General features: G+C 42.1%; 1 protein-coding gene across 1 annotated transcript in view; it reads right to left on the bottom strand.

The window, feature by feature from the left end:
* The window catches only part of CDK19 (cyclin dependent kinase 19), a 75543-nt gene extending 63823 nt beyond the window's left edge, over positions 1–11720 (bottom strand). The window contains 1 exon segment of the mRNA XM_083433775.1: positions 8120–11720. Within this exon segment, the coding sequence (XP_083289901.1) occupies positions 8120–8247 (128 nt within the window). The 5' untranslated portion in view covers positions 8248–11720.
* Positions 11721–13610: the final 1890 nt, after the last annotated feature.

The raw sequence follows: 13610 nt of genomic DNA, 5'->3' as shown, positions 1-13610 counted from the left end.
ACACCGTATACAGTCGGATATTTTTCCCCCCAAGATTGGTCCACATGATCCTGTACACACCAGAGATTGTACAGGGGGAAATGAACAGCTGGTAGTCATGTGAGCCAGCTCATAGTGACTTACTCTCATGACTGGCAGAGCAAGAAAGTCATGCCTGTACTTCCAGGAAACCAGTAGTCAAAGATACGGCACTAGGAGTTACAGATTCTCTGTGATAGAAAAGTAAGCTCAAGAGCAGAAGACAAAGTGCATAATGGACACAAAGTTTGAAGAGAGGCTGCAGACAGGTAGGAATGGCTTTGGGGAGAGGTGCTATGGTTACTGTAAGGATGAGTAGCAAGCTTTCATGCTCTTCCCAGGGAGGCTTACCTGGCACCTTCATTAAATATCTTTAGGTGTCAGGTGGAAACATTCCTCTTCCCCCAAGTCTTTGGCTGATTAAATAATCTATGGCCTTTTAAACTGGAAGGGGTCATTGTTATTTCATCATTATGTTATGTACAGTATTTTGTGTTTTTGTACTGTAAACCAGCCTGTGATTTTCGGACGAAGGGCAGTATATAAATTTTATTCATCATCATCAAAATATTCCTGACATGAAGTAGCAGCTCTTAAACTGGAGCTAATAGATTTAAATTTTCATAGATGACGGACTTGTCTTACTAGTCTGAATGTTTCTATCAGAATGACAATTACCGAGATTCGTGTTTAAATAGCTTGCAGATGCAGCCCACCTCAACAGCCTCTCAAAGCTCTTGATTTACTATGAGTACTGACTTAGGAAGGTCAAGTTTAGTTGGCTGTCTCAGCAGCCTAGAAAGACAAGATCACTTCAAACACAGAATTCAAACATGCAAGGTTAGCACTATAATAAAAAGGTTATTTAATCAATACAACCAACAGTCTTTCAGAATCACTAAGCACCACCGACAGCCCACTGGTCTGACCAGGCACTTCAGGCATTCATCAACTCCCAAAAGAGTGTGTTTATTTAGGTTTTTAAAATAAGCACTACTGGAGGTATGCATTTTCTTTATTCTTACCCCTCTCTAAAGCTAGATTCATGTAGGATGTGGGTCACATGAAAAGCTTTTATCTGGATAAGCTTTACATGTGCTTCACCACATTTAAATTCACATACAAAAAAAAAGTGTGCTCATCCATTCATGTGCAACATTAGCATGCCAATAGCACACCCTGATTGTTGGCATGCTAATATTACATGTGAATGGGGCAACATATCCTGCAAGTTCTTTAAGATATAGCAAGCATGGGAAACTTACATGAGTAAGAGCTTTCACTGTGGTTAATTTCATGTATAAATCAGGTCTAAGATTAGCTACTACAGAGCTGACCAAATCAAAGAGATATGCCACTGGCTATGCCATCACTCACTACAGGGGGAAAAGCTACTACCATAGCAATTATTTCTTTGCGTACCTATCCAAGCAAAGCAACCGTTTTAGAAGCAATATTTCATAGCTGACAAAAGTGTGATATAACAATATTTATTGCATGATACTTATTGAATCTGTAAAATATAAAGTGGGCAAACAACAATCATGAAAATGTACTAAGTACTGAATGCATTCTCCCAATTTGTTTAAGATTCATCTGCAGAAAGATTAAGAAGGATGCTGAAACAATCTATAAGAATGGGTAGAATGGATTTTAGCTATAGCAGTGCCTTGGTACCATGGTGATTGGCAAACTATAAATATGCATCACTGCTGGGTTTCTATGGAGTTTTAGCTGGCAACACGGCTAGAGGCCTCCTTCTACCAATAACATTCCCACACTAAAACTTTGCCACAGCTTTTTCTATTCAAAAACAAGTATTTTTTTTAAGGAGCCGTTCTTGCAACTTAGTATTTGTTGATGTCTTTTTTCTAAATTATTTAACTGATACACCTCAAAACTTCATATATGTAATAGGTGTGATTTGCTTAGACACAATGAGGTACACAGAGATATTCAGCGTCACAAAATTAAAATCAAAGCCATTTAACCTAGCATGATTAAGCTAAGTTTATTTTAACACAAGCTTTGTAGGTATGATGCAGCCTTCTATGTAGACATTTTTATAATCCTAAATAAGCACTTACCAAGGAAAAAGTTCCACTGAACTGAGTGGATCTAACTTCTGAGAAGATGTTATAGGATTGAACTCTTAACGGGTTTTTTTTACACCTTTTTTAATGTATTAAAATCCCAAGAAAAAAGATGTCTTAATATTAAGTGTTCTAACACTCCAACAAATTTATCAAACTTACTTCTAAGGAAATCACCCCTCCAAACATTTTAATTTAATTTATAAAAGACTCCATTCATTTGAAGGCCACTATTCGCAGGTGGCGCTGTTGTCTAAACCATTGAGCCTAGGGCTTGCCAATCGGAAGGTTGGCGGTTCGAATCCCCGCAACGGGGTGAGCTCCCGTTGCTTGGTCTCAGCTCCTGCCAACCTAGCAGTTCAAAAGCACATCAAAATGCAAGTAGATAAATAGGTACCAGTCCAGCAGGAAGGTGAATGTAAACAGCATTTCCGTGCACTGCTCTGGTTTCGCCAGAAGCGGCTTAGTCATGCTGGCCACATGACCTGGAAAAACTGTCTGCAGACAAACATCGGCTCCCTCAGCCACTAAAGCGAGATAAGTGCTGCAACCCTAGAGTCGTTGGCGACTGGACTTAACTGTCAGGGGTCCTTTACCTTTTTATACTATACACACTTGCTTGGGAGTGAGTTTCTTCAACTCAATGGAACTTACTTCTGAGTAGACATGCATACAGGATTGTACTGTAAAAGTACCACTCCACAACCATTTGTTCCTTCCCCCATTCTTAAGAGAAAAATAAACACATATGTAGTGTTTCTTCCCTCTCTGAATATCCACCTTAATATTTAGAATGTTTAAAGCTGTTTCAGAAATGTTGGTATCCGAGTAACTGACTCATGAAAATAAGTTTTTAAACCATATAAATTAGTAATAAGATATTAACATGGCAATCTGATAGCATCTACTCTGAAGTAAGCCTCATTGTTTTCATTTCCACTTTCTCCCAGGTAAGAATGAATAACCAACCAAAATAACTGAAAGACCTGCCAGATGTTCACAGGATTGCTCCCCTCTGTTTCTACTTATTTCTAGACAAAGTATGGCGCTAATGGGATCTTTATCTGAACAGAACCCTAGGTACAATCCAAGAACACATGAATACCAACACCTAAAAACATTTCATATGGAAGAATGCATTTACTAAGGCATATCGCATTGTGGTCTCTGAGAAGCCTCAAACAGCAAACTGGCATGTTACCCAGGTTGCCCCCCCTTTTTTACAGAAGACAGAACTCCTGCAACTTAGATGTAGAAGAGGAATTTCAATTACCTTTTCTACACAACTATTAAAGGCACAGGAGCTATGGTCGTAGCCAAGGGGGGCAGTGGGCAGCTGCTCTCCCAAATCAGTCAGTTAAAATACGTAACTTACTGAGGTTCTGGCCCCCTAACATAAAGCCTGCTCCTCCAACATAAATCCTGGCTATGCCCATGACAGGAACCCTATCTTCTTTTTCATCTGGCCACCCTAGTTTTATGTAGTGACTGTGTAACTCCCCTTTGCTTGATTCCAAATCCATTTTTCTTTTCCTGAAACCTTGTGCACATCCCCATCTCCACCCCACCCCCCAAGAACATTCAGGAATAAAGGAACAACGAGAAATGAGCTTCTCTTATCTTCAGGTTCCCCTGTATCCCCTCCCCCTCCCAAAACATCGCAAGAAAAGCAGAGTGAGGAACCAGCAGCAAAGAGGGATCCTAAGAGAGTGGGAAAGTCTGCTTGTGGGCCTTGTCCTTTATTAGAAATGAATTCTAAAGCTTCTCAATTGCAAGGACTTTGCTTGGAAAAGCAGGAGGACTGGAGGCAGAGTTGAGTAGCAAGAACAAAGACAAATCCCATTACTAGCTAGACCCAAATTCAGAGGGATCTCAACACTCTATAACGGGGCAAGGCTTTCTGACCTAAATTCACCCTATCACTAGCTTTTAGTGGTCACTTCTACATTCTAGAAGTCCCTTCCCAGAAGCTGAACACACTAACAATGCGAAGTCATTTGATGTAGCATAGAAGACTTATGTAGCATAGAAGCAGCAACATGTTTATTTTGACAGTACTTTTATAACTTGTTTCTCTACTTGTATTGAGTTTTCAGGGGTGGGGTTAAAAGTCTAAGTACTGTAAATAAAAATAAAATTTGAAATTGTGGTACACAAGTTAAATGTAACAAAAGCAACTACGTATGTAGCCAGCTCCATTGCTCCTATTCCACGAATACTGAATCAAAGGACATACAACCATTACACCCACGAGAGCCAAAACCACCAGCTTATAACTGTATTTATATCATAAATGTACCGGTAAACTACAGTACAGGCAACAAAACTGTTTTAAGGTGCAGTAAATTTTGCAAGCATTTTTATACACAGAAAGTTTTAAATAAATGCAAAAAGGTTTAATCAGATCTTTTGCATTCATTATTCTTTCCCAAACTGTATCCTTTATGGCAGCAATAACCAATTTAATTATAAGACACAACGTAAGAGACTCTATGAATTTCAGACTATTACAGCTCAACATTTCAAATTTGTTAAAACATATCTCAATATGGATGTTTTGTGCAATAGTGCCTTGAAACTAATCGACAACATCTGACTTGCAAACAATCTCAATACCATTACATTGTAGCTATTTATCCTGGCCAATAGGCAAGCAGATGCTTCATGAAAAAACAGCCATTACAGAAGTGAGGTGATAAACTTCCAGAAAAACTGCAGCGGCAAAGTTAATAAGCCTTCTGCGCTGGTTTGGCATATTGACTAAGAGCCAGCAATGACCTTCAAGGAATTTTCCCTAGGACTTCCCTGAAATCGACATGAATCCAAACATGACAAAATCAGAACCAGAGCAGCCTCTTATCACTCTTGCAAGTAGTTGATTAAATCTTCCTCCCACCTCTCCACCCTCACCCACTGGCTCCCCCTTTTCCCCTCCCAGCATCTCCCTTCTCATATCTCCTTCCCTGCTGCTTACCAAGAGGTGTTGTAGGGGCAGAGCAACAGTAAGGTCAAAGCTCTGTGAGCACATCAGAGGGAGTACTGGATTGGTTCCACCAGTATGCCTGCACAGCCCTGACCTCCCACTACTAACCCAGTAAGTGAAAGAGAAACCAGTATCAGGAGGGTATCTTTGTGGTACTGCTTCACCAAGCTGGCCTCTCCAAGCTGAAAGAGGGAGGTGCATTAATAAAGCTAGAACAATGTATCTCCTGCATTGCAAGAGGAATTGTGCATCAAGAAAAGCCAAGTGTTAAAGTCTGTTGATACTATGCAAATGGAGCCGAAACGAAATACCATGCATGTCAGACACATTTATTCTATTCTCCTAGACATTGAGAGGCAGAAAGATCTATTTTAAAAAATTGCACCTCCCACCGCTGGACAACTGAGAAGCCAGACAGGTGGCTAAATAAGGTTTCATCAGGCCTTGCAACATACTTTTAAATATATTTGCAGGAGTAAGGACAAGGAACTCACTTTATTTCAAATTCAGATACATTCCCAGGAGGCAGAATTCTGTCATCGTGCAGAATCAACTCTGTAACCATGGCTAACAGCACTGCCACAGCTGTGATAGGACAAATATGTAGTTTGGTGCTGCTATTCATTTGGTTGACTAAACACAATCCAGGAAAACAAGTGTGTTGAGCTGCTAATTCCTTCCATATAAATGGCCATAACGGGTAATGTTTGAGAAAAATATTATCTTAAACAATTTAAGTTCTTTTTGTTTATTTACTCCAAAGAGATGCAGGAAGATGCTGTTAATTTCAGCCCGGCCAGTTGTAAATATCACAGCTATTGCAGCTGCATCAAAGTAAAAGAAAAAAACCCAAGTTTTAATAGATCATGCTAAGGCAGTTTAAGGCTGCAATTCTAACCCCACATATTTAGGAATAAGTACTACACTTGAGTTAGGATTGGACAGTAAGTCTCATTTAATTCCATGGCACTGTTAGTCAGTTTAATTTTTTTTTTTTTGTTAGTGAGGGAAGGAAAGCACAACTCAAAATTTGTGATCACATCTGATCTTTTGATAACAAAGTTGGTGGACGGAGGTTGTCTAATCATATATTTTGCTTGAATCTTTGGCATGTGTGGACCTGAGCAACACCTGGTGGGAAACTATTGAAAACCACATGCATGCGGCTTCTGAGCATTCAAAAGGACAAGTGGAATATAAAAATAGCAAAATAAATGTCAATATATTAACACAATATTTGCTGAAAAGCAGTAAAACTGTTTTGTGATTTTTTTATCTCAGTATTGCTTTTTCTGGGCCTAGTATTTTGATGCCTCTGAAATCTGCCCATGCTTCAGAACAAAATGTAGAGGAATTGGAGCAAATATTGGTTCTCCCTCTCCCTACTGGAAAAGCTGTTAATCCTAAAGTTGTGTTTCCCTTTTCCCTACTGCATAATAAATAGAAGGGTTCTCATCTCACGACTTGTGTTGGAAGACTACTGTGATTAACTTTGTCAATAACATAACTGAACCTGCAGGCTTGGTTCACTTACAATACATTTATCCACATGGCTCCCACTGTAAAAGAAAACTACCAAGTTGAAAAGACAACACACACAAAGCTATGTTGATCTATCAATGTATTACATGGGAATGTCTCTACCTACTGTGATTTTTGCTATAGTTTCTTTCAGTTAGCATGAAATTAATATTGAATGTCTGCAGAAGAGAGCTAAGTGTTGTGAATTAAGGATTTGTACACTCAATGAGACAAGCAGTCCAATCCCGTACATATTTACTCAGAAGCAAACCCTACTGTTTCATGGAGCTTATTCCAAGTAAGGGTAAATACACAGCAGACTTACCAGAAGTTCTGGCAGACTTACCAGAAACTGGGTTTTGTGCATCCAGAGTTTTAAGCATTTGTACATACTGTAATCAAAATACCTATTTGCCAAAGCAGAATAGTTACAAAAGGGCTTGATTTCTTTTTCATGGTGGAGACCATTGACACTATATAAACATAAAACCACTTTCAGTACTCAAGGGATTTTACATCATCAGCCTGTATATATAGCATTACAAAAATATAGATCAGAAATTTAAACATGGGAGTATACTTTGCTCTTTGTTTTCATACATTAACCAATCCTAGATACACATATATAGAATACCGTAATAATACTGAATAGACTTTTCGAACCAGAGGAGTTCCAAAAACTATCTAGTCAAATCATCTACAAAGCATCAGACTCCTCTCTATCCAGATATACGCCTACACAAGACAGTGCAGATTATTATTATCCAAACAGGTAATACCTGTGTCACATGAGATGTACTTGTAAGACAAGTAGTAAAAATAATTTTTTCTCAAGCAAGTAATTTGTGCACTAACCGCCAAAACCCTTTTACTCCGAGCAGCTAATATGAATTTGGGGGGCTCTCCCCCTCAAATGTGGATCAGCTAAAATCAAAGTATGATATTAATCCAACAAAGACCGTTTTCTTAGCTCTGTGACCAGGATACTATCTCAAGCTCCAAACATTCCCAGTCCCTCCGACCGAGAAAGAGGGAAATTTTGTTGCTTTCTCAAATCAGGTCAAGCATTTAAATCCTAGGCTTTGAACGGCTGAGACTTGAGAGCATAGTTTTAGTCCTGCTTCAGGCAGAGAAAGCACGGCTTGGGCTGGACCCTAAAAACAAACGAGGGGAAAGCGCGGGGCGAACCGGGGTCCGTCTCTTCCTGAATCCCGTTCGACCCCGAGCCTCCTTCACACCCCAAAGGCACGAGGAGCGGAAGGAGGGCTTCGCCAGCGCGGGACAAAGTTTGTTCCCGCCCTCAGCCGCCTCTAGCGGGCGGGGTTGGGGCTCGAGAAATAAAACCCGCCGCCGCCGCTGTGACAGCAATCGCGGAAGGCGGCGGGGCTTCAAAGTTCAGCCGACCTCGCCGGCGCCTCCTGGCAATCTGCGCTTCCTCGGCTCCCCCCCCCTCTCTCCCCGACCCCCCCCCCGCCCTTCTCGAAGGAGCTCGGTTCCCTCTTACCCGTCCTTGCGCCGCGCTTTGAAGACGTGCCCGTAGGTGCCTCTGCCGACTTTGCACCCCTCGTACTCGAACAGATCCTCCACCCGCTCGCGCTCGGCCGCCAGCTTGGATTTGAACTCGTAGTCCATGTCTCTCACCCATGGAAGGGGCGGCCGCAGGGAGGGCGGGATGAGGCGGCGGGACCAGCGGCCGCGCGAGCGTCAGGGGCACGAAGCCACCGCACTGGGCACCATTTCCTTGTTTTGGGTTTTTTTTTTTTAGGGGGGGGGGAGTCCGTTCCGCCGCCACCCGCTTCAACTAGGGCTTCCAATAGTTAGGGCCGCAAGGGATTCTGGGCTTGGTAGTATCGGAGGAAGCGCGAGCTCGAAGGCGTCTGGGGAAGGTTGAGGAAGCGGAGACTACAGTTCCCGGCGTCGCTTGCAGCACCGAAGCCTGTGTGCGCCTGCGCATTGCAACCCGCTCCCCGGTTATAGCTGAGCGGGTGGTGGGAAGTTGCTGACTCTTCACGTTGCCGGGCCGTGGCGGGAGAGTCAGACGGTTGCTTAGAAGGGAGACGGCGGAGTCTTTCTTTGCTTCGTTTGTCCGCCTGCAGAACAATGAGTCGCAGTCACACTCTCAAGCGGCGGGGCGGGGAACGGGGTACGGCCGAGGTCGGTCGATTGAGGGTCTCGCGCTGGAGCTTGTTTATCTCCCGAGCTGTCATTCAGGTTGTAGCCCCGCCCTTCGCTCTTACATTCGTCGCCGTTGGCTAGACTGCGTCCCGCCTTTTCGCCCTTCACCATTGAGCCCGCCCAAACGCCGAATCTGAAACGCTGGCCTTTTTGTCAATCAATTGAAAGGCGGAGCCTCAAGTCTGAGAGTTGAGGGAGAAAGGCTGCCGCTTGGGCCGATCTCCGCGTCGTCGTCGTCCTCCCGCAGCTCTTCCCAAGCCTTCGCGTTTCTCGCCCTTCCCCCCTTCGCTAGCATATTGACAATGGCTCTGCTCACGCGCCTCTCGCTGGCTCCCACTCCCGCCTCCTCCGGCTCGCTCGCTTGACGTTGCGCAGCGCTGTTTTCCTGGAGCGTCTCATGTTCTATGAACGGAGGAGCGGCAGAGCACCGGCAAAGCTCTTCTGCCCTCAAATTAATAATTAAAAGAAAAGGCAGCAGGTGCACGTTCCCAGGCGCTAGAGCTGGAAGACGCTGCCCCACAGGCTACACGTACAATATGCCTCACCGACCGCGGACTACCTTAGGACGCGGAAGGGGGTGGAGATAGGGTAGAGCAGTTTTCAAGCTAGCGTTGAGTTTCATGTCTCTTGAACATGAAGCCTAGAGACTTCGAAAGTTGACGTAGAGGAACACTTTGCTTACAAAGATAAAATTGATTTGGCACCTATTGGTTTGCCTCCACCTCTTCCTAATGTATTTCAGGTAACCATCAGCATTCAAAAGGCATTGTTAAATGACTCATACAGTTTACTTTACATGCAGGTCTGCGCTTGCTCTGCTAGGTCTTTCTCTTCTTCAGATAATGTGAACTTACAGGTGTGCAGACTACCATATCACAAAAGCTGTGTTTCCCCTTTCATATCATTTATACCTTAAAAACAAGTCATGCCAGGCAAATCTCATTTCTTTTTTTAAAAAATGGAGTTACAATCTTGGTGGATCAGGGGAATGCTGTGGACACAGTGTATCTTGATTTCAGTAAGGCTTTGGACAAATACAAATACACACACCCCGTGATATTCTTGTGAGGAAGCTGGTAAAATGTGGCTTGAATGAAGTGACTGACTGACTGACTGACTGACTGAACCCAAATGTACTCATTAATGGTTTCTTCTCATTCTGCTAAAAAGTGACAAGCGGGGTTCTGTCCTGGGCCCACTGTTGTTCAATGTCTTTATAAACAACTTGGACAAAGGAATTGAGGGGATGTTAGTCATATTAGTCCACCTACCAATGCTACTTCTGTACTCTGTGAATTAAGTTTCAGCTTCTTGTACAGCATCCAGTCCTTCACAACTATAAACAGTTCACTGTTTCAACTACCTCCCTTGGTTCAGCTGAAAATGAGAGACACGGTTGGGTGTCATCAACATACTGTTTATTCTGCATCTGAAATATCCATATAACCTCCCCCAGTAGCTTCATTAAGGTGTTAAATAGGGTGAAGGATAAGAAAGAGCATTGTGGGACCTCTAATAACAAGTGGAGAACCATAAACAAATAGTTTACCACACTGTTCTCACATTAGCCAAGCAGATGCCTATGGGAAACCCACAAACACAGCACAATAGCATTTTCCACATTTGTGTTTCCCAGCAACTGGTATTCAGTCACATATCACCTCCAATATTAGAGGCAGCATACAACTATAATGACTGGCAGCTTTGAAAGCCTTATCCTCCAATAGTTTGTCTTATTCTTTTTATGTTTGTGTAAGTTGGTGGCCAATGTTAAATCTTGTGGGATAAAATTCAATAGTGCTGTGTAGATGACTTTTGGTTCTAATATTATGGGAAGGGGAGAAAGCCTCTCTATCCACTTTATCCACACAATGCATAATTTTATGCACGGTTTCTAACCTAAAAAGCCCCAAATGTTGTAACCTTTGCTTATATGGGAATTGGTCCTGCCTTTCTATAATTTTGGTTGCCTTTTCCAACACCTTTTCCAGCTCTAATATAGTATTTTTTATGTATGACAACCAGAAATGTTCGTACTATAATCTGGTCACACCATCAATTTATATAACACCATTATGATTGGCAGTTTTATTTTCAGTCCCTTTCCTAAGGGACTTTATCAAAAGCTTTTTGATAAATGGCCATGTTTATGTTATCTGTTGATCACCCCTAGTCATATGCATATGGACACTCTGAACTCTAAAAGGTTAGTTATATATGACTTAAATTTGCAGGAGCCATACCGATTTTGCTTCAGCCAAATTTGGTCTTTTATGCTTGGGAATTCTAATTTTAATAATAGTTTTCATTACATGTTGGTTACTTGAAAACTAATTTCCTATATATTTTCTGGATCCCTTTTTAAAATTTGATTACCGGTATATATTGACCACTTTCTGGTCCTCAGGTATGCAGGCTGATCTCACAGATGTTACTTTCTTTTGTTAGAAGATCGGTTATTTAAATTCAAGTTTTAAAAGGGCTCTCAAGTAGATGCTACCTCCTGGATGTGATGTCTTCATTTTTAGTTTGTCATCAAGGCCTAGAATGTCAATTCTTGTCACCACCATTTGCCTCTTCAGACTCAGTTCAGGTACAGGGATCAGCACTACAACTTCTCTGTAATCTCCTTTTCCTCCTTTAGTACACCTTTGACTCATTTGTCATCCAAAGGACCAAACATCTCTCCAGCTAGTCTGCTGGTTCTAACATGTTTTTTAAATGTTTTATTGCTGGTCTTTAAAAAAATTTGCAATATGAAATGTTCTCTTGTTGTCTGCTTGCATTTATTTTGCCGAAGTTTCTGTACCTTTTTGTTCTTCTCATTTGAATAAGACTTACATTTTATAAAGGAAGGCTTATTTTCTATCGTGACTGGAGCACTCATTTACCCAATTGAAGTCACTCATTACATTTCCTCCTTTGGATGCCTCCTTGGTTCATCTCACTTTATTGGCCAAGGGAGCCGACTTACAGCTTCCGGGTCATGTGGCCAGCATGACTAAGCCACTTCTGGCAAACCAGAGCAGCACACGGAAACGCTGTTTACCTTCCCGCCGGAGCGGTGCCTATTTATCTACTTGCACTTTGACGTGCTTTTGAACTGCTAGGTGGGCAGGAGCAGGGACCGAGCAATGGGAGTTCACCCTGTCGGGGGGATTTGAACCGCCGACCTTCTGATCGGCAAGTCCTAGGCTCTGTGGTTTAACCCACAGCACCACCCACGTCCCAAGCACCATGCGTGTCCCAGTGATAGCATGTACTCAGTACTAAATTTATATTGATGCCTTGGTATTGCCACCCACAGCAATTTTGTGGAGGAATCTACCCCTTTTACTCTGTGTCCTTTGGCATGCAGAGCACCACCACCTCCAGTACACCCTCCTACTGACCTTCCCATAGTTTACATCAAGAGATAGCTGTTTTGCACTAGTTCTCCCACTGCACTGGTACTCTCCATCTGGTTTCAACTAGGCCCACTATATCAACGCTTTCCTTTAAAACCAAGCAGAAATTGTGTGATATTCTGTACAATACACTGGCTAGTCCCTTACTGGCTTTCTACCGGCATACCTGTTATTGTTGTTTATTCAGCTAAAATCCAGCGTTGAATGTAAAAACATTACAGGGAAGGGCACTGTTGTACTGTATTGCTTAACAATATTTACCAAGGGTGAAGCTATAAAATGCAAGTTGTTAAAGTTTTTGATCTTTTGCAGATATCAGCACCAATGCTCCTGAACTTTTTACTTGGAAAGCATGATATTAATACCAGCCTACATGATGGTTGGGCACACAACTACAGAGGAATGATCTCGAAATACTGTATAATCTATTTGGGAAACTAATTCAGCCACCAGTTTCCATGTAGATATGAACACAGGGCTGTCCCTAGGGGAAGTGCAGCACCTGGGGCAAATTACACTGTGTGACCCCATCTTCATCTCCCCCTGCCTACAAAAGAGGGAAGCAGAGAAGGGGAAATGCTAAAACCCAGTGTTTGTCATAGCTTACTCACACAGTGATGAATGAACCATGGTCTTCCATTAGATCTGAAGTAGGCATTAACATTGAGGTATGAAATCAGAGCCTTACTGAGTAAAATGAATAAGAGTTTCAGTAGGTTTCTTGTACACACGTCTACTTTTAATTGCCATTGATACATTTTCACTTCTAACCTCAACATACCTTTTTACTTTTTTTGTTTTTCCCTCTCACATACAAAACATGTTAAGCTTTTCCTGAGGTACTTTTATCCTCCACTAATTCATCATAGGATAGCAATCTTAATTTAGAAAACAAATACTGTATTATGACCCACAATTCTGCTGTCTTCTGCCTTCAGATCAGAAGTAACCATTTGTTCACGCTTTTCCCAGGGAAATCTTGTGTGCTCTGTCACAATTTCCCCTGAATTAAAATATATTTTCTCAGATGCAAAAGCCTCCCTACAAGCTTGTGTTGTTTGCCTGCCCCTTACACATACACCGTTCAGATGTGGAAGTAGCTTAATTTTAGATAAATTAATTCACACAGTCTCATTTGGGGAAATACAATAGCTCAAGGCAGTGGATTAATTGCCATTGTGATTACTGTGTGGGATGCAGTTACAAGTTTCAGTGGCGGCTATTGGGTATTTCCTGTGATGAAATTAGCAGCAGAATGCTTATCTTCCCCTTTCCACACTTTCGGGAACTTTCATTTGTTATTATTTTAAAGTAAATATATTTTGGATGCCCAGGGATAGCCCTACCATTAGGCAGAATGAGGTTAACTGCCTCAGGTTGCAATATGTTGTGGGGCAGCAGTGGTAGTCCTCT

The sequence above is a fragment of the Podarcis tiliguerta genome, assembly GCF_965153285.1.
Source record: "Podarcis tiliguerta genome assembly, chromosome: 3".
Taxonomy (NCBI): Eukaryota; Metazoa; Chordata; class Lepidosauria; order Squamata; family Lacertidae; genus Podarcis; species Podarcis tiliguerta.
This window is presented reverse-complemented; position numbering and strand designations above follow the sequence as displayed.